At 45.2% G+C, this 25,134-nt stretch overlaps 1 protein-coding gene and 1 long non-coding RNA gene across 2 annotated transcripts in view; one reads left to right on the top strand and one right to left on the bottom strand.

Annotated features, from left to right (window-relative positions):
* Positions 1 to 4,154: 4,154 nt before the first annotated feature.
* On the bottom strand, positions 4,155 to 9,206 carry LOC119952271. The gene is made up of 2 exons (XR_005457810.1): positions 8,702 to 9,206; positions 4,155 to 5,794 (listed from the first exon to the last, which is right to left on the bottom strand). It is a non-coding gene; the product is annotated as an uncharacterized LOC119952271 (long non-coding RNA).
* A 6,816-nt stretch (positions 9,207 to 16,022) lies between these two features.
* Positions 16,023 to 25,134, top strand: part of LOC119952240 (gastrula zinc finger protein XlCGF26.1-like) — a 44,315-nt gene continuing 35,203 nt past the window's right edge. The window contains exon 1 of the mRNA XM_038775893.1: positions 16,023 to 17,184. Within this exon, the coding sequence (XP_038631821.1) occupies positions 16,175 to 17,184 (1,010 nt within the window). The 5' untranslated portion in view covers positions 16,023 to 16,174. The remainder of the gene's footprint in view (positions 17,185 to 25,134) is intronic.

Here is a 25,134-nt window from a genome sequence, read left to right as displayed (position 1 = left end):
CTTTATGCACATGCGCAGCTTCACATCGCTCTCAGGGATATGCGCAGTCCGGGCCGCCCGCTCGGCAAATGGAGCGGTTTCCTCACCGCGGTGAATTATGGGAGCTATGACCGCGATTACGCATCTGGAGTCCAGTCTCCAAATCCCTTGGAATGGGATGAAATGTGCGGGGGGAATGACCCCCACCCTGACACACAGTACATGTGGGTAGTCAGTGGATTTGATTGTAGCGCCCCCTTAACAAAACAGTTTGTTAACTTAAGGTGTAAATGTTAGACACCTAGGTGAAATATTGGAGAGGACCATAGATTAGTGTGAAACTGATTTCGAGAGTCAGCGCCTTCAGGGGAGGAGATTTTGGGGGAAAGCAGGAGGAGATAATGGGATGAATTAGTGTTGAAATCAATAGGAAGGAGAGATTATCTGGGGAATGAGATGTAGAATTTGTGTCACATCACGATCATGGGCAACCTTCATGAAGCTTTCTTTTACAATAATCCTGGAAAATCCTTGGCGTATTTTATTAAGTCAAATGTGCTATTAAAGAGGGCTGCACAGTGGTGCAGTGGTTAGCACTGCTGCCTACTGTGCTGAGGACCTGGGTTTGATCCTGGCCCTGGCTCACTGTCCGTTTGGAGTTTGCACATTCTCCCCGTGTCTGCATGGGTTTCACCCCACAACCCAAAGATGTGCGGGTTAGGTGGATTGGCCACATTAAATTGCTCCTTAATTGGAAAAAAATAATTGGGTGCTCTATTTTTTTTTAATGTGCTGCCAAATGAAAATTAATGTTTTATTGAAGACGGCCACTTGAACTCCCCGACTACTCCCAACACCAAGTACCTGTTCATGAACAGTCTGATTGACTATAGAACATAGAACATAGAACAGTACAGCACAGAACAGGCCCTTCGGCCCTCAATGTTGTGCCGAGCAATGATCACCCTACTTAAACCCACGTAACCCGTATACCCCATTAACCTTACACTACGGGCAATTTAGCATGGCCAATCCACCTAACCCGCACATCTTTGGACTGTGGGAGGAAACCGGAGCACCCGGAGGAAACCCACGCACACACAGGGAGGACGTGCAGACTCCACACAGACAGTGACCCAGCCGGGAATCGAACCTGGGACCCTGGAGCTGTGAAGCATTGATGCTAACCACCATGCTACCGTGAGGCCCCATCTATCTAATTCATACAGACCAGCCCACCCATTCTCGGTGAGTCTTCCATTCTCAATGTTCACAACGAATAGGCTTGGTCACTTTTCTCTCTTCGAAATGTAAGGCTGATGGGCTAATTGAGGTCATTAAAATTATCAAAGCTTTTGATAAACACTGTGGGTGTTTCCCCTTGTGGGGGTAAGAGCAAAACTGAATTCAGGAGAATCTTCTTTCCAGACAGTAGTGAGAATGTGGGACTCACTACCACAGTGAGTGGTGGGAGTGAATAACATCGATACATTGAAGAGGAAGCTCGATGAACACATGAGAACGAAATAAACAGACAGATACACTGACAGAGTCAGATGGGAAAGCATGGGAGGGGGATGAAGTGAAGTAGAAATACTGGCAGAGATTGGTTGGGCTGAATGGCCTTTTTCTGTGCTGTATATTCAATGTAATTTAGCCTGATATTGCCTTTAACTCTGACATAGTCTATTCTGGGATAAAGAGAGAAGTTTCACTCACAGAACATTTCAGATCATTTTTTCCAGCTATTGTTCAATCAATGCCTTTGTCAGTCTGGTGCCTGAGTGAGCTGCTGATGCAATAAATTCAACTACAAACATCAAATGGGATTTCTTCTGATATATCTTTGAAGAGCAGATCTTTTTTCAAGTGGACTGAATTGGTTTTATTTTCTCGGTCACAGTCCTTTTTCGGCAATAATTATTATTTATCAGCCAGTCTTATTTAAATTATGGAGTCTGTTTATACAGTAAGAAGTCTTACAACACCAGGTTAAAGTCCAACAGGTTTATTTGAAATCAAAAGTTTTCGGAGCACTGGTCCTTCATCAGGTGAAGTGAGCAGTGCTCCGAAAGCTTGTGATTTTAAATAAAGCTGTTGGACTTTATCTTGGTGTTGTGAGACTTCTTACTATGCCCACCCCAGTCCAACTCCGGCATCTCCACATGTTTTATACAGGACAAAGCATCTACTTGTTCAGTACCCCATCCACCACCTGAACAGCGACTCTCTTGACCTCCAGAGCACAATGGTGGCAGTGTGTGTACCATCTACAAGATATTTCACAGTAGCACAGTGATAGGGCAGGACGTTAGCACAGTAATAGGGGCAGCACGGTAGCACAGTGGTTAGTACAGTTGCTTCACAGCTCCAGGGTCCCAGGTTCAATTCCCAGCTTGTGTCATTGTTTGTGTGGAGTCTGCACGTTCTCCCCACGTCTGCGTGGGTTTCCTCTGGGTGCTCTGGTTTCCTCCCACAGTCCAAAGATGTGCAGGTTAGGTGGATTGGCCAAAGTAAATTGTCCTTAGTGTCCAAAAACGTTAGGTGGGGTTACTGGGTGACAGGGATACGGTGGAAGTGTGGGCTTAAGTGGGGTGATCTTTCCAAAGCCTGTGCAGACTCGATGGGCTGAATGGCGTCCTTCTGCACTGTAAATTCTATGATTTATGAGCTCACCAGTGCTCCTTTGACATCACCTTCTAAACCCATAACCTTGACTGTCAAAGGACAAGGACAGCAAACACATAGGAACAGCACCACCTGAAATTCCCTCAGGACAACTTGGAATTATCTGCTTCAGGGTCTGTGAATACAAAAAGCCCTTCGGATCAATATCTGCGTGTACACAAACCTCTTTAGTTCAGAGTATGTACAGACCCTGGTCCATATCAGCTTGCTCAGCCCATTCTGCTACATTCTGGGCAGGTTTTAACTTGGCTATTTCCTGATCTTTAGCCCCTATCCTCTGATTCTCGCTATTTTTACATTTATAAGTGTGGTGCTGTTTCAACATTAAGATCCCCACCCTAAACTTGAGCATGTTTTCTTTGTTAAAACACCACGTCTCAACCAAAGTTTTAAACACATCAAATGTTAAAATGTTTTTTTAATAAGTATTTCATTGGCTGAGGTGGGAATCTTGTGTGATGCAAGTTCTTCACACAGAATGTACAGCACCCGAACCAGGCCATTCAGTCCCTTTCATTTATACTGTACACGAGACTCCTTCCACTTTACTTCATCAAGCTCCAGCTTTCTTCCTCATCTGTTTATCCAGCTTCCCCTTACATACATCTGTACTGTTCACCTCAACCACTCTGTGTGGCAGCGAGCTCCACATTCTCACCACTCTTCTCCTTCTCTTCATCCAGTCTCCCCTGAGATACATCAATACTATCCACCTCATCCACTACCCATGGTAGCGAGTTCCACAATTACACTGTTCGCTGGGTAATAGGATTATTTTCGTAACCTTTGTCTTTTCCATTTTAGTTACTGCCCAGTTTCTCAGCTCGATTTGCTGTTCCTAGAATGTGGTAAAGGACAGGGAAAGGATGAGACTGAGACTTCACATCACTTCCCCGAACACCATGCCTCAGTCAGTCTCACACTCTCGCCTTTGAGGCTGAAGGTCGTGGGTTCAAGTCTCCGCTCCAGAGACTCGACTCCCCCATAATCCAGGACTGACTCTCTTTCAGTCTTCAGCTGCCAGGTTCCTAAACTCTGGAATTCCCTCCCTCCCTTGACTTCTCTCTCCTCCTTCAACACTCTGCTTAAAACCCACCTTTTCCTTTCGTTGACATCAAGGACTTGAAAAACTCACGAGAGATAATTTATTTGAAATTCATCCAAAATATTAAAACTCCAGGAGTTACAGGGATTATTAACAACAACAGAAAATACCTCAACTGTCAGAGTGAACATGGTTCAGTCCTGGATGTGATTAACAGCAGCAGCAGAATCCAACCCCTACATTCAAACAGAAATTCACTGGTGTGTCAGGACATTGTCAGGGAGTCCGTGACTCCCTTTCCACTGTTATGAACCAGGGTTTAGGAAACTCCAAAGTATATTATGGAGTTAACCTGATCTACCACCTTAATATTGAATTTGGCTAGGATGATCAGAAAAACCTACACCTCAGGTGTGATTCAACAGACTCCCCAGACACCTTAATCAAAACAAGGTTTATTCGAAGAATATAGTTCACATATACTTAAAAACAGCAAGAACTATCAATTACAAATATAAAGGCGCCACACAGCTACAGTAATCTATGTAGAACACTTAATGAATTTCCCCTTTAACTGTTCCAATTCAATAACAAAATCCAATAAACCAAAAAACCCTACTCAAGGGCGTGGTGCAGCACACTGCATTATCACTTGAATGGGACTGGTCTTTTTCCTGAAATTTTGATCCAATCTGAACTAGCAGATTTAAACTCTTTCCGGAAATAAAACTATATATTTTAAGTTACCAAAGCAGGTATCCACAAGCAATGTTTTTTTTTACTAGAACAGGTATTTAAAATGAAAATAGAGAGAGATCGGGAATAAACATTTATTTCCTCCTCTGCCCTCCGAAATGAAACTGAGACCAAACACCTGACAGTGACAGCGAAGCTCCACACACAAAATGACATCACTGAAGCCATGTGATAAGACAAAAACCTTTCTTCAAGGGACACTCGCATGACACCACACACACAACGTTTAAACAGCCTCTCCCTGGAGTGAACTCACCTGGGTGTCAACAGATTGGAAAACTGGGTGAATCTCTTCACACACAGGGAACACCTAAATGCACCCAAGATAAAAGCTAATTACTGCAGATGCTCAATCAGAAACAAAACAGAAAATGCTGGGCACCCACACCGGACTGCCAGCATTGGTGGAGAGAGAATGGAGCAACCGTTTCGACTCTGGATATCTCTTTGTCAAAGCTGGAGGGAACTGGAAATAAGATTGAGATTTCTCCTGTTGTGAGGGGTGGCGGCGTGGAGCAGTGGGGCTGGACAGAGGGCCAGTGGCAGGTGGAGATTGACAAATACGTCGTGGACAAAAAGTCAAAGGTGGTGATAATGACTAAGAAGGTCCAACGCCGGCATCTCCAACTCAAGAAGGGTGTTGACAGTGGCACATTAAGAGATCAGAATGTGCCTTTGTTCTGCCATTAGCACATTCTGATCTCTTAATGTGGCAATCTCAGCACCCTTCATAGTAATTTATATGAACAACTTCTGATGCATTTATTTATATAAACAATAATGAAATTTGAGACATATGATTCACACATGACTGTAAGTAACAGCTTCATAGAATGTATTGTGACTAACTCTGTGTAAAAGAGGTGACTTTAATGTGGGTGGTGAGTCAGTCTTAGATTATATAAAATTGGTCTCTTCCTTCATACATCGGAATAAAGCTTTGAAACCTGATTCTGAGTACCTCCTGGTGGGGACTGGATTGTCCCACAACAATCACCATCACCATTCTCAGCCTCAGAAGTTTCTGTTTCATAGTTACTCAAAAACATGGTTCTTTCCCCGAGGACAATTCATTACATAATGATACTGAGAATCAATGATGAAAACACTGATTAATCATCCCCAATGCATTTCCCGGGTTCAAACACCTCCGGTGACCATCCAAGACCCATATTTTGCTTCAACTTTCAAATTGATGAACAGTTTGACTATTTTCACATCACCTATCAGCAAACATACCTTTCCTCTGGAATATGTGGCTAATATTTTGTCGATCTTGAAACTCGGCCACAATGGAATCCTCCATCCTTTACCTCTGTGGGTTTTCTGTATTTAATACAAAAGTACTTGGAAATGAGTATTTTCCATAACACGTGCTTTTAAAGAGCAGTATGATGAGAAGAGAGTCTCTCCCATGGAATTGAAATTCACATCAACAACAAAGTGCTATCGGCATGAAAAATGCCTCCACAATCGAGCAACTTAACTGAGAATACAGACCCCGGGATTTCAAGATGAAACCCCTTCATCTCTTACATGACTTATCAAAGTCCATATGATATACCGTAATATGACCAGCTATTTCCTGAAATCAATCAAATGCTTCATATGCTTCCAACAACTTATCTTCTTATACAACTTATCCAAAACGGTAATGGAATATCCAATCAGTTTCCAGTATCCAAATCATCCTCAACGAATTCCAAAAATACTTTCCTCATAACCTTGTATTTTGCTGTTAATGATGAAGCCAAAGCCCTATCCAGCCTCTTTCAGGGAAGGAAGTGACCCATGTCCACATATCAGCCTCACTGTTCCATTCCTGATATTGTTCTCCCTCCGAGCAAATCAATGGATTATCAAAGCCTGTCCTTCTGCCATTCTGTAACTAAAATGTCAGCAGCAATGTGCTTCTTCTCAGAGAGAGAGCGAATAAAACTTCTTACACACCAACAAAGCACCAAAGTTTTGTGTTGATCCTCTGCTACCTTGTTATTCAAAATAGTAAGAAGTCTTACCCAGGTTAAAGTCCAACAGGTTTGTTTTGAATCAGGTGACTCGCCTGATGAAGGAGCTGCGCTCTGAAAGCTAGTGATTCGAAACAAACCTGTTGGACTTTAACCTGGTGTTGTAAGACTTCTTACTGTGCTCACCCCAGTCCAACGCCGGCATCTTCACATCATTCAAAATAGTGTCTGCAGAGGAAGAATCGGTCTAAAGCCGAGTTGGACCTTGAACAGGTTTATTTCCAAAACAGCAAAGGAAACGCAGATACTCTCCCAGTTCCTCACCCTTATCCCATCCACCCTACCCCACCCTCCAACACCCAGTTCTCCTCCCCTGAAGATGCTGACTCCCGGGTTAAGTTTCATCCTCACCTATTGCCCTCCCCAATATGTCACCCAGATGTCTAAATCTTTACACCTGAAGTTAACAAACTGTTTTGTTAACATAGAACATACAGTGCAGAAGGAGGCCATTCAGCCCATTGAGTCTGCACAGACCCAATTAAGCCCTAACTTCAATGCTGTCCCCGTAACACAATAACCCCTCCAAACATTTTGGTGGCTTTATCATGGCCAATCCCCCTAACCTGCACGTCTTTGGACTATGGGAGGAAACCGGAGCACCCGGAGGAAACCCCTCAGACACAGGGATATGCAGACTCCACACAGATAGTGACCCAAGCTGGGAATCAACCTGGGACCCTGGCGCTCTGAAGCCACAGTGTTAACCACTGTGCTACCATGCAGCCCCCCACAAGGGCGTGTCACAAACAAATCCAGTGAGCACCCAGTTGAACTTTGTATTAGGATGGGGTCACCGCGCCCCGCGCCACTTTTGCACACTGTCCCAGGTGTTTGGAGACTGGGATCTGGATGAGTAATGGCGTCGCACTGGGAAAATGGCACTAGCCGCCGTGCGGCAAGCCCAGGATCCTGCGCATGTTCAAGAGAGAGGAGAAACAGCGCATGTGCAGTTGAGTGCCCACCCCCTGACCATTCCACTCGGGTTTTGACCAATAGAAAGAGGTGACACCGGAAGGACTCTGCGCCTCCAGCCTTTGTGTGACTAATTTAGCTCCACACAGACGTAAACTTCCTCCTGTCTCCAACATCTGTGAGTAAAACACTTTCTTTTCTCCCCCATTCCATTTATTTTCTCATTCTCACCTTCAATTGGTCACTTGCAGCAACTGAAGGGAAAGGAAGTGAATCCAGGGAGGGTGCAGACTCTGCAAAGCTTGGCCCAGGTCTCTCTCTCTTAAAGAAATTGACGCCCTTTGCTCCTCAGCTTGACACATTTATTTGTCTGGCTAAAATGGTCTCTTTCCCAATGTTCACAATGAAAGGGCTGGTTTCCCCAGGAGATGGCTGACAATTGAAGGGCAGTAAATTATCGGAAACAGATATGTCTACTGTTATTATATAGTACAGATTAGATATATCATTGATGGTTCTGTAATAAAACATATTTGTTATTATTTTTAGTTTTGTGATATAGTTGTGTATCAATGTTATATTTTTCCAGTCACAGAGTGATTATAGCACATAAGGAATCCATTCATTAATTTGAAACCATACCGAATCTGTTGAGCAAACCAGTCAGTACAATTACCCCTCTATATCCATGTTCCGCTGCACGTTTAGTTCCATCATGCGCCCATGCTGTTTCATTTTGAAATCAGTAATCATCACAGCTTCCGCCAACCTCATAGACAGGAAGTTAGAAGTCCTGACAACTTGCTCCTAAATAAAGTTTTTCCCGCACGCCCATCTCTACTCAAGCAATATAGTTTGGCGGCACAGTGGTATAGCTGCTCACAATACCAGAGACACAGGTTCGATTCCAGCCTTGGACCTGACTTGGGTGACATATCCTTTTGGTAATGTGATGACCAGAATTGTAGGCAATATTCCACGTGTGACCTAACTAAGGTTCTGTACAGCTACAGCATGACTTGCCAATTTTTATACTCAATGCCCCGACCAATGAAGACAAGCATGCCGTCTGCCTTCTTAGCAACCTTATCCACCTGCATTGCCACTTTCAGTGATATGTTTATTGTAATTTCCCAATCTACCACAGACAACTTGCCCCTCAAACCATGACAGTTTCCTTCTGTGAGAAACACCCAGATAAATTAGACAAAAGAACCATGTAACCACCATAGCCCATCTTCAAGGCAATGTGGCTGCTTTGGGAACTAAATATCTTCCAACATGCAAACACCTTTTCATTCTGTGCTCCTCGTCAAACTTGGAACCAGGTAATCGCAACGAGCCTCAAAAATGGTCAGCCCACCGGAGGCAGAGGTGTTAGACCGGCCAGTCCAGCAGAAAGAAACCCTCCAATCATCACCATTCACCAGATGTCAGAATGAACAAAATGCAGTCCTGGATGTCAGTGAGAGCAGAAACAATAACAACAGAGCCAACATCTGGAATTTATTGTGAACTTGTTGGAGTCACAACAGGTGCGATGAATCACAAAACACCTCCCCACATTGAGAGCAGATGAATGGTCTCTCCCCAGAATTAACTTGCTAGTGTCTCCGTAGTTGGGACGGGTCATTGAATGTCTCCCCTGCTCAGAGCAGGTGAATGGCTTCTTCCAGGTGTGAACTCGCTAGTGTTCCTGCAGGGTGTATGGATATCTGAATCCCTTCTCTCACCAAGAACAGGTTAACGCCGTCTTCCCTGTGAACTCGCTGGTGTCTCTGCAGGTTGGATAACTGAGTGAATCCCTTCCCACACTGAGAACAGGTGAATGGCTTCTCCCCAGTGTGAACTCGCTGGTGTATCTGCAGGTTCGATAAAGTAGTGAATCCCTTCTCACACTGAGCGCAGATGAATGGCCTCTCCCCAGTGTGAATTCGCTGGTGTTTCCGAAGGTTCGATGAAGTAGTGAATCCCTTCTCACACTGAGAGCAGGTGAACGGCCTTTCCCCAGTGTGAACTCGCTGATGTATCTGCAGGTTTGATGCAGTCGTGAATCCCTTCTCACACTGAGAGCAGGTGAATGGCCTCTCCCCAGCGTGAAGTCTTTGATGTTTCTGCAGGCTCTTTAAAGTAGTGAATCCCTTCTCACACTGAGAGCAAGTGACCAGCCTCTCCCCAATGTGAACTTGCTGGTGTGTCCACAGGCTCGATGAAGTAGTGAATCCCTTCTCACACTGAGAGCAGATGAACGGCCTCTCCCCGGTGTGACTGCGCCGATGAGCTTCCAGCTGAGATGGAGCCCTGAATCCTTTCCCACAGTCCCCACATTTCCACGGTTTCTCCAGGATCCGGGTGTCGTCGTGTCACTCCAGGTTTGTCGATCAGTTGAAGCCTCGTCCACACACAGAACACGTGTACGGTCTCTCCCCGCTGTGAATGGTGTGATTTTTTTCAGGCTATGTAACTGGTTAAAGCTCTTTCCACAGTCAGTGCTCTGGAACACTCTCACTCGGGTGTGTGTGTCTCGGTGCTTTTCCAGTCACACTGATGTTTAAAATCTTTTGAAGCCGACAGAAAAGACAAACATTTCTCCTTCTAGATTCAAAGGCTGATGATATTCAGTTCAAAGGAATTGAGAGACTCAGTCAGATTGAGACGCGACGTTCGAGATTTCTGTCTCTAATTCCTCTTCTTCTAATATCCTGCAAAAACAATTTACAAAAGACATCACTATCAGTCCAGGTCAGAAATTCAGAACAGACAATTCTAGTTTCTCTGGAACATTTTTTCCTCTCTCACTCCCCAAAAGCTGTAAATCTCCATCCCACACACTCTCCCTCCATTCTCACTCTGCTGTATCTAATATTCACCCTCCCAATTCTCCTGAGGGTGCTGATTCAGGCTGATTGACAGATCCATTCTCACTGCTTCCTGTCCTAGGCACAGAGATCATAACAGATAGGAGCCTCAGTCGGCCATTTGGCCCATCGAGCCTGCTTGTCTATTCTGTGGGATCATTGGCCTATCGATGTCAGCGACATTCTCCGTGTTATTGACCAGAGGCTGAGTGTGCTGACTCAATATCTGTGAGCTCATCCAAGCTGTAAAACACCATGAAGAGGTTCAATTATCCGAAGGAGAGAATCCTGAATACTGAGCAAGATGCCTCGTCGGCGGAGGCAAGAATTTAATCCATGGAAAAGTGGTGTGATGGACTCCTGGAGAACTTGAAGAACAGAGGGTCAGAGAAAGATCATGCGAGTAGTCGGCCTGCCAGAAGGTGTGGAGGGTAAGGCTCCCGTTAGGTTCTTCGAGGACCGGCTGCCACATTTTCTCCAGCTGGATGTGAAGCCTGGGTGTTTCAAATTAGAAAGGGCATTGTTCCTGTCTTTGGGGAAGTTTCCCGGGATGAAAACTATCCTGGGATAGTTTTCATCCCAGGCCTGTAATCATTCACTTCTACAACTTGAAAGTTCACCAGAGGGTCCTGGAGACGGGTACGGTCAGGTGAGACCTGACTCCCACCTCACCTTACAGTGAATTATGTCGCTTTATCCTGTGACCCTGAAAATTGAACCTGACAACAAGTCTTTCAATAATCCGACTACAGCCTTGGTCTTCGCTAAATCGGATGGGCAGCACCATAGCACAACTGGATAGCACTGTGGCTTCACATCGCCAGGGTCCCAGGTTCGATTCCCCACTGGATCACTGTCTGTGCGGAGTCTATACGTTCTCCCAGTGTCTGCGTGGGTTTCCTCTGGGTGCTCCAGTTTCCTCCCACAGTCCAAAGACATGCAGGTTAGGTGGATTGGCCATGATAAATTGGCCCTTAGTGACTAAAAAAAAGTTTAGGAGGGGTTATTGGGTTACGGGGATAGGGTGGAAGTGAGGGCTTAAGTGGGTCGGTGCAGACTCGAAGGGCTGAATGGCCTCCTTCTGCACTGTATGTGCTATGTTCAAAGTCCTTGAAGGGCAAAGATTGGAGCGATGATTTGCAGCTCAGACTAGCTCGAATCTGAACTCTTTCCCTCTCATGGTGTTGTCGGAATTTGATTTTTATCCTGTTGATGGGAGTTGTTATTGTGAGTGCCGATTAAATGCCTTCTTCTCCTCAAGTGTTCCAGGGACTGGTATTATCTTATCTCAGTTATGGTAGATGTGCCATATGCTTATTATCTGTCGTCTTTCTTCTATTATCCGAGCATTAATCCTGGCAGAACTGAGGGGTGCCATAGCCAAAGGGTGGCTCCACTGTGCTGAAGTGGATTGGTCACACTAAATTGCCCCTTAGTGTCCAAGCTGTTCGGGTTAGGTGGCTTGACCATGATCAATGCACCGGGTTAAGAGAATAAGATGCGGAGTGAGCTTTAGTGAAGTGCTCTTTCTGAGGCTCACTGCAGACTTGAGGGGTGAATGGCCTTCTGCGCTATAGGAGTTCTATGTCATCCATGTTGTGTTATTAATTTTCATATGCGGTTAGTCTGTCATATTTTACAAACTGAATTGTTATCCTCTGTTTTTATATAATCTTACCCTCTTTTCCCACTTACTATTTTAACCTGTTAATTGGTTGTTCAATCGATCTGACGTTTCATCTCAAGGCTCAAGTCCCTCAAAACTCTGTTCCAAATTAATTCTGCAATGTGTTGCTTGTATTTATGTTGGCAATATCTCTTGTTCTGCTCTGTGCCCATTTTCCACCATTTTTTCTGTTACTCTATTGCACTCATTGTTTAAACAATGGTTTAAAAACTAAATTAAATATCCGTCCACCTCATCCATGAATATAGTCAATGACCCTCACACCCCACTGGTCCCTGTGGAAGAGAAATCCAGAGACTAATAACCCTCTGAGGGAAGAGATGACTGGAAATATATAACATAGCTATAGCACAATATTACATAACTGGAAATAATAATAAATGTACTTTTTTACAGAACCTTAAATAATATATCTAATGTGTACCATATAACAACACAAGACATATCTCTGTCTGATATTAATTTATTGTCTCCTTAAATGTCAGCCATCTTCTGGGGAAAGCAGCCCTTTAATTGTGAACATTGGGAAAGAGACCGTCCTTTTAGCCAGACAACTAAATGTGTCAAGCTGAGGGAGCAAAGGATGTCAATGTCTTTAAGAGAGAGAGAGACCTGGGCCAAGCTTTCCAGAATCTGCACCCTCCCTGGATTCACTTCCTTTTCCATCAGTTCCTGCGAGTGACCAACTGAAGGTCAGAATGAGAAAAGAAATGAAAAGGGGGAGAAGAGAAAGTGTTTTACTCACAGAGGTTGGAGACAGGAGGAGGTTTCAGTCTGTGTGGGGCCCCAGGTTTCCTCATTGACCAGCTTCCGCATTCAGACAACGGGGGAGCTGATTGGATGGAGGAAGAGAGTCCTTCCGGTTCAGCAACTCTTCCATTTGGTCAACAACCTTTCTGCGCACGCAGAGGAATCCACGGTGACGTCTTAGGGTTCCAGTGCGAAGGACCGACCCACTTATTGTTCCCCTTCCTCCAGACAAGGTTTCCAGGCAACCGGCTGATGGCTCCGGCCAGTGAGAAGCCTCTCCCCCCAGGCCGGGACTGCGCATGTCCAAGAGAGAGGAGAGGCTGGGCATGTTCGAGGGCAAGCTCACCCCTGACCGCTCTGCTGAGGTGTTGACCAATAGGACGAAAGGAGTACCGGAAGGATTCTGGCCCAGCAGCCAATCCGAGCGTGGGACTAAAGAGCTTCACACAGACTGAAACCTCCTCCTGTCTCCAACATCTGTGAGTAAAACACTTTCTTTTCTCCCCCTTTCCATTTCTTTTCTCATTCTCACCTTCAATTGGTCACTTGAAGCAAATGAAGGGAAAGGAAACGAATCCAGGGAGGGTGCAGACTCTGGAAAGCTTGTCCCAGGTCTCTCTCTCTTAAAGACATTGACATCCTTTGTTCCCTCAGCTTGACACATTTATTTGTCTGGCTAAAAGGATGGTCTCTTTCATAATGTCCACAATCCTACTAGCCCCTGACACTCTCAGTGCCATCACCAACGGTTCTATAGCCAGGGCAAACAGCAGTAGGGAGAGTGGTCGCCCCTGTCTCGTACCTCGGTGCAGCCTGAAATAGAACATAGAACAGTACAGCACAGAACAGGCCCTTCGGCCCTCGATGTTGTGTCGAGCAATGATCACCCTACTCAAACCCACGTATCCACCCTATACCCGTAACCCAACAACCCCCCCCCCCCCCGTTAACCTTACTTTTTAGGACACTACGGCCAATTTAGCATGGCCAGTCCACCTAACCCGCACATCTTTGGACTGTGGGAGGAAACCAGAGCACCCGGAGGAAACCCACGCACACATGGGGAGGACGTGCAGACTCCGCACAGACAGTGACCCAGCTGGGAGTCGGACCTGGGACCCTGGAGCTGTGAAGCATTTATGATAACCACCATGCTACCATGCTGCCCTCAAATAATCTGAACTCACTCGGTTTGTCTGTACACACGATACTGGTGTCTGGTATAACAACTGGACCCAGTCCACAAAACACTGTCCAAATCCAAACCGCCCCAGAACCTCCCACAAATAGTCGCACTCCACTCAATCAAAGACCTTCTCTGCATCCATGGCGACCACCACCTCTACCTCTCGCCCCTCTGGAGGTATCGCGATCACATTCAGTAGCCTCCTGATATTGGCTGCCAGATGCCTCCCCTTCACAAACCCCTCTAGTCATCCCCTATCACCCCAGGGACACAATCCTCTATCCTTGAGGCCAAGACGTTAGCCAACAGTTTGGCATCTACATTTAGCAGGGAGATCGGTCTGTATGACTCACATTGTTCGTGGTACTTTTCCCGCTTCAAAATGAGGGAGATCGAAGCCTGCGACAAGGTTGGGGGAGCACTCCCAGCTCCCTTGCCTCGTTAAAATCCCCTCCCAGCACTGTCCCCAATACCCCTGAGAATTTCTCAGAAAATTTCATGAGGTACCCCTCCAGACCAGGGCCTTGCCCGATTGCATCACCTCCAGTCCCTCTATCTATCTCTTTCTGAAACCTATTTCCTTTACTTCCTTTGGCTAAATCGCCATCTTTCTTTTTTTAAATCACTCAGTCATTTAATACTGTGTATTATAATTTGAAGAATTACCACAATTTTTAATTGAATGAAAACTCAACTACTGTATTCACTAAAGACAATCAATCTGATCTAATCTTGTGTTGACAAATAAAGTTTACCAGTAGCACAAGCTGACAAAGTTCAACTGAACTTTCCCAAAAAGCATAGACTTGACCTCTGTTATTTGGGAACGAAGAAGGGATAACGGATATCCGGGGTTTCGAATAGACACAGAGATCCTTCAGGCTTCTATCTACGGGAAAGGTGGTGAAGGGTACAAGGGGTGGTGTATGAGTACAGGGAGAAGGCGAGCAGGATGCTAGTGCAGGATGCTAGTTGAGGAAGCAGGAGACTGCAAGGGAGACCGGGAAAGTGAAGGATGCTTCTACCAGCTTCCACCTGCGCAGTTGGGGCCCCCCAGGACCTCCACCAGCTCCCCTTCCACCTTCGGGAACTCCAACCCCTCCAAACTCCGCCTCATTGCCTCCGCCATGGCAGGGGGTTCCGACCGGTACAGCTTGCTATAGAAGTCCCGAAACACCCCATTCTCACCCGTCGGGTCCAAGACCATATTCCCTCCCGCATCCTACACTTTCCTGGTCTCCCTCGCAGCCTCGGGATCAATGAGCCTCTTCATGGTGTTTTGCAGCTCGGCCTCATGAGCTCAGAGATATTGAGTCAGCTCACTCAGCCTCTGGTCAATAACACGGAGAATGTTGGCAGTCATCATCTTCGCCACCTCCGAGAGAGTCCCGGAGAGCGCGGGGTCGAGAGATCTCCCAAGGGTCAGGCCGCCATGTTGACAAGGCGGCTGCACCCCCACTGAATCTGCCTCCGCTCTTTTATCAACGGATTTCTTAATCTTACCTTTCCTAATCCCGATGTCTTCCAGAGACATGACAACAAATATTAATTCAAGGATCAGGTAGATGAGTGCCGAGCAATCAGGATAAATGATGGATTCTAGGTGAGTGGCATCAGAACCTGTGGGAAAGCAGCTACTCCTGCGCCGCATCACATTGTTCCCAACCAGACAGATTTCTGATGACCAGGGAGTCGAGGGTTATGGAAAACAGGCAGGAAAATGGAGACAAAGCTGAGATGAGGAGGGAGTTCTTCACTCATTGTGGAGCAGGGTGAGAATGGAGGGAGAGTGTGTGGGATGGAGATTTACAGCCTTTGCAGAGTGAGAGGGGATAAAATGTTCCAGAGGAATTAAAATTGTCTGTTTTGAGTTTCTATCCTTTACTGACAATGATGTCTTTTGTAAATTGTTTTTACAGGATATTAGAAGAGGAGGAATTACAGACAGAAATCTCAAAAGTCACATCTCGATCTGCCAGAGTCGCTCGGTTCATCGGGGCCTGAATATCATCGGCCTTTGAATCGAGAAGGGAGGAGAAATGTTTGTCTGTTCCGTTCGCTTCAGACGATTTTAAACATCAGTGTGGCTGAAAAAGCACCGAGACAGACACACCCGAGTGAGAGTGTTCCAGAGCACTGACTGTGGAAAGAGCTTTAACCAGTTACACAGCCTGAAAAAAAAATCACACCATTCACAGCGGGGAGAGACCGTACACATGTTCTGTGTGTGGACGAGGCTTCGACTGATTGTCTGATCTGGAGAGATACACGGAGACACAAAACATGGAGAAACCGTGGAAATGTGAAGTCTGTGGGAAGAGATTCAGAGTCCGATCTAAGCTGGAGATTCATCGACGCAGTCACACTGGGGAGAGGCCATTTACCTGCACTGTGTGTGGGAAGGGATTCACTGAATTATCCGGCCTGAAGTCACATGAAAGAGTTCACACTGTGGAGAAGCCGTTTACCTGCTCTCAGTGTAAGAAGGGATTCAGACATTCATCCACCCTGAAGTCACATCAGCGAATTCATACTGGGGAGAGACCGTTCACCTGCTCTCAGTGTGAGAAGGGATTCACTGTGTTATCTAGCCTGAAGTCACACCAACGAGTTCACACTGGGAAAAAGCCATTCACCTGCTCTCAGTGTGGGAAGGGATTCACTCAGGTATCCAACCTGAAGACACACCAGCGGGTTCACACCGGGGAGAAGCCATTCACCTGCTCTCAGTGTGGGAAGGAATTCACTGCGTTATTTAGCCTGAAGTCACATCAGCGAATTCACACTGGGGAGAAGCCATTCACCTGCTCTCAGTGTGGGAAAGGATTTACTCAGGCACCCCACCTGCAGGCACACCAGCGAGTTCACACTGGGGAGAGACCGTTCACCTGCTCTCAGTGTGGGAAGGAATTCAGAGATTTATCCACCCTGCGGACACACCAGCGAATTCACACTGGGGAGAGGCCGTTCACCTGCTCTCAGTGTGGGAAGGGATTCGCTCAGTTATCCAGCCTGAAGATACACCAGCGCGTTCACACAGGGGAGAGGCCGTTCATCTGTTCTCAGTGTGGGAAGGGATTCAGACATTCATCCACCCTGTGGAGACATGAGCGATTTCACACTGGGGAGAAGCCGTTCATCTGCTCTCAGTGTGAGAAGGGATTCACTCAGTTATCCCACTTGAAGAGTCACCAGCGAATTCACACTGGGCAGAAGCCAGTCACCTGCTCTCATTGTGGGAAAGGATTCCGACATTCATCCAGCCTGCAGAGACATCAGCGAGTTCACACGGGGAGAGGCCATTCACCTGCTCCGATTAGCGGAGGCATTGAGTGATCCATCTCACCTGTGGAGACACCGGCGAGTTCCCAGAGGGGAGACGCCGTTCATCTGCTCTCAATGTGGGAACACATTTTGTGCTTCATCGCAACTACTGAGACACCAACAAGTTCACAATTGATTGCAGGGATTGGATTCTGCTGTTGTTGTTTCTGCTCTCAATTACATTCGGAACTGCAATTTATTCATCCTGTCAATTGGTCAATATGGATGGTCGGGGTTTCTTTCTGCTGGAACGACTGGTCTCGCAACGTTTCCTCCAGTGGGCTGTTGCTCTTTGAGCTTTGTTGCGAATACGTGGTTTCCAATTTCACAAGGGTCACAGAATGGAAGTATGTTGGAAGTTGGAAGATATTTAGTTCCCATTTCTGTTTGGAACCTCCTAAAGCATGCCACGTTGCCATGAAGATGGGCTATAACGGTTACATGGTTCTTTGTTTAATTGTTCTGCGTGTTTCTCAAAGAAGGAAACTGTTGAGGTATGAGGGACAGGTTGTCTGTGGGAGATTGGGAAATTGCAATAAAAGGTTAGACAATAAACAGACATCTGCCAGCATTTAAGGATTTATTACATATTTGCAACAAAAACACATTCCTTTCAGGAACAAAAATCCACAGGAACAGTGATGCAGTAATTCTTCCCACCTACTGAGACAACAAAAGGTTCACAATTGATGGCAGGAGTTGGCTTCTGTTATTGTTTCTGCTCTCAGTTATATCCAGCACTGCATTTTGTTCATTTTCACAGCTACTCAGATATAGATTCCGTTAAGAATCAAAAATCCAACAGGAAAGGTGATGCAACCGTAGCTAACAAGAAAATCTAAAGATTCCATTAGATCCAAGGAAGAGGCTCATAAAGTGGCCAAAATAGTAGCAATGCTGAGGATTGGGAATTGATTTAGAATTCAGCAAAGGAGGACCAAGAAACTAATGAAGAGAAAATAGAATATGAGAGCAAACAGGCGAGAAAAACAAAAACGACAGGAAAAGCTCCTATCGGAATGCGAAAAGGAAAAGATTAGCAAAGACCAATGTGGGTCCATCCCAGGCAGAGACAGGAGAGTTTATAATGGGGAATAAGGAAATGGCAGAGAAACTAAACAACGTGTGTCTGTCCACGGAGGAAGATACAGAAATTGCCCTAAAAACACTCTAAAGAACCAAGGGGACTAGTGAGCATGAGGAACTGAAAGAGATTAGTATTCGTGAAAAAGTGACACTGGAGAAATTAATGTGGTTCAAAGTTAATAAATCCCCAAAAGCTGATGCTGTACATCCCAGAGTGTTGAAAGAGGCGGCTGTAGAGATAGTGGATACATTGGTGATCATCTTTCAAAATTCTATAGATTCTGGAATGGTTCCTGCAGATTGGAAGGTGGTAAATGTAACCCCACTATTTAAGGAGGTGCTCTTTCCAAGGGCTGGTGCAGACTCGATGGGCCGAATGGCCTCCTGAACTGTAAAATTCTATAAAATTATATGATTAGCAAAGACCAATGTGGGTCCATTCCAGGCAGAGACAGGAGAGTTTATAATGGGGAATAAGGAAATGGCAGAGAAACTAAACAATGTGTGTCTGTCTTCACAGAGGAAGATACAGAAATTGTCCCCAAAACATGAGAGAACCAAGGAATTAGTGAGCATGAGGAACTTAAAGAGATTAGTATTGGTGAGAAAGTAGCACTGGAGAAATTAATGTGGTTGAAAGTTAATAAATCCCCAGAAGCTGATGCTCTGCATCCCAGAGTGTTGAAAGAGGCGGCTGGAGAGATAGTGGATACATTGGTGATCATCTTTCAAAATTCTATAGATTCTGGAATGGTTCCTGCAGATTGGAAGGTGGTAAATGTAACCCCACTATTTAAGGAGAGCGAGAGAAAATGGGGAACAACAGACCCATTAGCCTGATATCAGTAGGAGGGAAAATGCTACAATCAATTATGATGGATGCAGAGCAGCACGTTGGCGCAGTGGTTAGGACTGCTGCCTCACGGCGCTGAGGTCCCAGGTTTGATCCCGGCTCCCCGTGTTTGCGTGGGTCTCACCCCCATAACCCAAAAAGATGTGCAGGTTAAGTGGATTGGCCACACTAAATTACCTCTTAATTGGAGAAAATTAATTGGGTACTCTAAATTTAAAGAAAACAATGTTATGGCGAACGTGCCAACATACGGCTTAGGAGCAGGAGTAGACCATTCGGCCCCTCGAGCCTGCTGCACCATTCAATAAGTTCCCGGCTGATCTGATTGTAACCTCAACTCCACATAGACAAGTTGCGAGAAGGATACAAACAGTTTGCAATGAGATATTGAGAGGTTAAGTAAGTGGACAAAAAGTTGGAAAATGGAGCATAATGTGGGAAAATGTGAAGTTCATTTTGGAAGGGAGAACAAAAGAACAGTATTATTTAAATGGAGAAAAACTGCAGAAAGCTGCAACACAAAGGGACTCGGGGGAACTCGTGCAGGAAACACAGAAAGCTAGCAGACAGGTGCAGCAGGTAATCAGGAAGCTAATGGAATGTTGGCCCTGATTCCAAGGGGGTTGGAGTATAAGAATCGGGAAGTCTTGCTGCAGCTTTGAACCAGAATAAAGTCTCAGAATAAAGAGGTGTCTATTAAGACTGAGATACGGAGACATTTCTTCACTGAGGGTTCTGAGTCTTTGGAACTGAGAGCTGTGGGGACAGAGTCCTTGTCTATATTTAAGGCTGAGGTAGATTCTTGATCAGCGAGAGAATCAAGCATTACAGGGAAAGGGCAGGAAAGTGGACAAGACAAATGTTGGATCAGCTGTGATTGAATGATAGGGCAGGCTCAAAGGGCTGAATGGTCAATTCCTGTTCCTATTTCTTGTGGTATTCCTGCCGACCCCCCTCCCTGATAACCTTCACCCCCTTGATGAACTGCCTTCAAAATATTCAAAGACTCTGTTTTCACCGCCCTTTGAGGAAGAGAGTTCCAAAGACTCCCAACCCTCAGAGAATAAACATCTCCTCTGCCTTAAATGGGCAAGTTATTACTTTTAAAGTGACTCCAATTTCTAGATTCTTCCACAAGAGGAAATATCCTTTCCACATCCACCCTGTCAAGGCCCCTCAGGATCTTATACGATTCAATCAAGTCACCTAAACTCCATCGGACACAAGCCCAGCCTGTCCAATCATTCCTCATAAGACCAGCCTCCAATTCCAGGTATGAGTCCAGTAAACCTTCTCTGAACTGCTTCCAACACATTGACATAATTCCTTAAATGAGAGCAATACTGTACACAGTGCTCCAGATGTGGTCTCACCAATGTCCTGTATAACTGAAGCATAACCTCCCTACTTTTGTATTCAATTCCCCCACAATAAACAATAACATTCTATCAGCTTTCCGAATTACTTGCTGTACCTGTATACTCGTCTTTTGTGATTCATACTGTTGGACACCCATATCCCTCTGAATCTCAGAGCTCTGCAATCTCTCACCATTTAGATAATAAGCTTTTTCATTCTTCCTGCCAAAATTAACAATTTCACATTTTCCCACATTATTACCCACTTGACAGATCTTATTCCACTCATTTCAAATATACCTTTTTAACCTCCTTATGTCCTCTTCACAATTTACTTTCCTACCTATCTTTGTATCATTGGAACATAGGAACAGGAGTTGGCCATTCAGCCCGTCGAGCCTGCTCCACCATTCAATACGATCATGGCTGATCATCCACTTCAATGCCTTTTCCCCCCACACTATCCCCATATCCCTTTGTGTTATTGGTATTTAAAAATCTGTAGATCTCTGCAGATCAAACATCAAATTTAGTGTTGGGTGGGGTTACTGGGTTATAGGGTGGAGGTGTTGACCTTGGGTATGGTGCTCTTTCCAAGACTCGATGGGCCAAATGGCCTCCTTCTGCACTGTAAATTCTATATTAATTCCATGAAACCATTTCCCTGTTCTATCCCCGTATCCCTGTCGGTTTATTTCCCTCAAGTACCCATCCAATTTCCTTTGGGAAACATTCCATCATCTCTGCTTCTATCCCGTTCGACAGAAGTGGGTTCCAGATATTTCCCACTTTCTTCAAATGTAAATGACGTTCAGAGAGCACAGGAGACCATTCTGCCCATTGTTACCCTGCTAGCTCTTTGGATTAATTATCTAATTAATTCCACGGCCCTGTAAGTTTATTTTCCTGATTTATTTCCAAGTTTATTTTGAATCCTAACTCACAACAACTCGTTCCGTTTTAAATCTAATGGGCAGAATGGTCTCCGGTGCTCTCTGCACAGCATATTGTGAAATTATTAGATTTAAAACAGAACAAGTTGTTGTTATTTGGGATTCGCTGCCTGACAAAGGTGCAGGAAGTAAATTCAACTGTAACTTTCAAAAGGGAACTTTACAGATTCTTTACATAGTCCCATCGCCCAGCAAGTTTATTTTCCTACAGGATCTGTAAAGTTTCTGTACCTTTGTCAGGCAGCAAATCCCAAATAACAACAACTCGTTCTGTTTTAAATCTAATGATTTACGATACACTGTGTTTGGATTTTCACAGGGATTTGAAATGGAGAGAAAGACATGATTGTTGTCCAAAATCAAGACTCAGTCTTTATTCATGATTTTCGTTAGTGGGCTCAGTTTGGAGACTAATTGGTTGTTTATAATTTTTGTTTAAGAAAATTCCCAATTAAGGGTCAATTTAACGTGGCCAAACCACCTACCCTTCACATCGTTGGGTTGTTGGGGTCAGACCTATGCATACACGGGGAGAATGTGCAAACTCCACATGGACAGTCACCTGGGGCCGGATTGAACCTGGGTCCTCAGCACCGTGAGGCAGCAGTGCTAACTACTGTGCCGCTGTGCCGCCCTGTTTAGGGACTAATTCTAAAAATTAATTACATTTCTAGCGCATCTTTCATGATCACAGGTTCTCCTAAAGCTTTTTACAGCCAATGAGGTACTTTTGAGATGTAGTCACTGTTGTAATGTCGGAAACTGTAGGTATGCCTCAGTTCTAGGGGGTGGCATAGCGGTATTGTCAATGGACTACTTGACCAGACATCCAGAGTAATGCTCTGGGGGACCCAGGTTCAATTCCTGCACTGCAGATGGTGACATTTGAATTCAATAAAAATCTGGAATTAAAAGTCTAATGATGACATTGTTGACTGTCATAAAGACCCATCTGGTTCACCAATGTTCTTTCGGAAAGGACATCTGCTGCCCTTATTTGGTCTGGCTTACATGTGATTGCAGACCCATAGCAATGTGAATGACTCTTAACTGTCCCCTCAAGGGCAATTAGGGATGGGCAATAAATGCTGGCACAACCAGCAATGCCCACACCCAATGAACGTATAAAAAAATTATATTTTGTTTTTAATATCAGTCACTCTTCTGTCTACTTCATTGTTAAATGTAATAAGGTCAAGGAAGCCATGATAAAATCCGACATGTGACGACTTTTATTTTTAAAATTAATATTGTATCAACCAAAATGTTTCCAAAACTTGCTGAACTTGTGGAAATTATTTAAACTAACATTGTTCCAGAATTTTGTAAAGCTATGGGACATCATATGTTGCTAAAGTCTGGCTCAAGTTCAATCCAATCAAGGTTCACAAGAAAGAAAGGAATTGTCTTCCACAAATTTCTTTGAACTAATGTATCTTGCATTAATCAAAGATTACTGTATTAATTAGCTACCAGTCAGTAACAGATGACTGAATAAGTAATGAGCCTTAATCAAGTTACAATTAATGAATTAATAATGAATCAGTAATTGTAGTGAAAGACTGAGTTTTATTTGCTGTAAAAAGGTAAAAGCTTAATTGCTGTGTCTTTAAAGAATGTGCAATGAAGATAAATGTTCTGGCAAGAGAGACCTTCAAACCCTTATTAGCCTCAACATTTGAAACTGTATAAAAAAGGGATTGTTTGAATCAGATGGAGGGATAGCATGAAACAGTTCTATTATATTCCTGTCTAAGATAATGAGAGAAGGTGGTATCAGTAAATCTAGTGACCAAATTGACCAATTGTCATGTTACAACAGGCCCAACTCTGACGTGAGATAATGGTCACTTTGGGGATAAAAGTAGGGATTCCGAAGATCTCCCTTTCTGGCCAAGTACTAAAGACTCCCGAGGCCGAGTTCCAAGGAAATTACTGTCAAAGGAGCCAGACTTGCGAGGCTGAATTCCACAAGAATTACTGTCAAAGAAGGAGCCATAGAGAGTTACGCTTCTACAGACTGATCAGCCACATGAAGTCATAAATGTTATATATTTGGGGTTATTGTGTTGTTACGTTCGTGATGTCATTGGCTGCTTCGTGGGCTGTGCCTCAGTCTAAATCAAACTTTTGTTGAGTTAACGGGCGGCATGGTAGTACAGTGGTCAACAGCTCCAGGGTCCCAGGTTCGATTCCTGGCTTGGTCACTGTGGGTACGGAGTCTGCATGTTCTCCCTGTGTTTGTGTGGTTTTCCTCCGGGTGCTCTGGTTTCCTCCCACAAGTCCAGAAAGACGTGCTGTTAGGTAATTTGGACATTCTGAATTTTCCCTCTGTGTACCTGAACAGGTGGCGGAATGTGGCAACTCGGGACTTTTCACAGTAACTTCATTGCAGTGTTAATGTAAGCCTACTTGTGACATAAAGATTATTGTATAATTATTATTATTTTTTCTTCAATAAACCTGCGTTGTTATCGGCATTCAACCCCACAAGCTACAACTTCATTCTTTTGGCCTGATTGTGCAGAACACAAAATAAAAAGAATTCTGGCAATGTGGAATGGATTAAATTATTTTCAAGCAAGAAAAGAAAAGTGAAGCTTTCGATGTTGAGACAGAATTAACAGAAATCGCATTTGGCGATGGGATGGAGAATCCGTTTTGGCGCCGAATTCGGGACTGGCGTCGGTTTTAAAATTCTCCGCCCCCAAAAATTGATGCACTCGTGGAGTACGCTGCGGCGAGTATCCACCGCCTCAGGCTTTGCCTGAGGCCTGCCCCACGATGGTCTGTCCCCGACCAGCCGAATTCCCGACAGCCTGGAACTCTCATGGTCCCAGCCGTACGGGAACCTCGCGAGGCGGCTTTGGACTCAGTCTACGGCCACTGCAGTCAGGGGAGGGCCGATCGGCGGGCAGGGGGTCTTCATTCGGGGCTGGGGGCAATGTGTGGGCGATCCGGGTCGCGAGGGCAGCCGATGCGGGGAACTATTTTGTCGGTCCAGGTCCACTGGCTGAGTCCGCCATGGAGTACGGCGCGGACGCTACTGTGCACATGCACATCCTCTGACCCGGAAGTGCTGGGGCCGTATCAGCAGCTAGAGCTGCGAGCTCGACGACAGCTCTCTGCTCACCCCCAGCAAGACAGAGAATCTGTGGCCTTTTGACGTCAGTTTTCCTGGCGTAAAAGACCAGTATTCCCAACGGCGTGGGGACATAGTTTCCAAAACGGAGAACCAAGCCCAGGTGAGTGGCAAGGTTGAGAATGTTTATGAAAATGTTTTATTAAAGTTTTATACAATACAGAACAAACAAATCTGTGCAGAGCAGATACAGTTTGCAAAAGCCAACCCTGGAAGTAACCCCCAAAACCCCAACTCCCTAAACAGCCCCCAACTCCCTAAACACCCCCCAAACCCCAACTCCCGAAACACCCCGAACCCCATCTCCCTAAACACCCCCCAACTCCCTAAACACCCCCCAAACCCCAACTCCCTAAACACCCCCCAACCCCAACTCCCTAAACACCCCGAACCCCATCTCCCTAAACACCCCCCAAACCCCAACTCCCGAAACACCCCGAACCCCATCTCCCTAAACACCCCCCAAACCCCAACACACCCCCGCCCCTTTTGATTATTTTGAAGTTTATCCTGAACCTGACAAGTCT

The sequence above is a fragment of the Scyliorhinus canicula genome, chromosome 17 (genome assembly GCF_902713615.1).
Source record: "Scyliorhinus canicula chromosome 17, sScyCan1.1, whole genome shotgun sequence".
Taxonomy (NCBI): Eukaryota; Metazoa; Chordata; class Chondrichthyes; order Carcharhiniformes; family Scyliorhinidae; genus Scyliorhinus; species Scyliorhinus canicula.
Note: the sequence above shows the minus strand (reverse complement) of the source record. Positions and strands in the feature narration are given on the sequence as shown.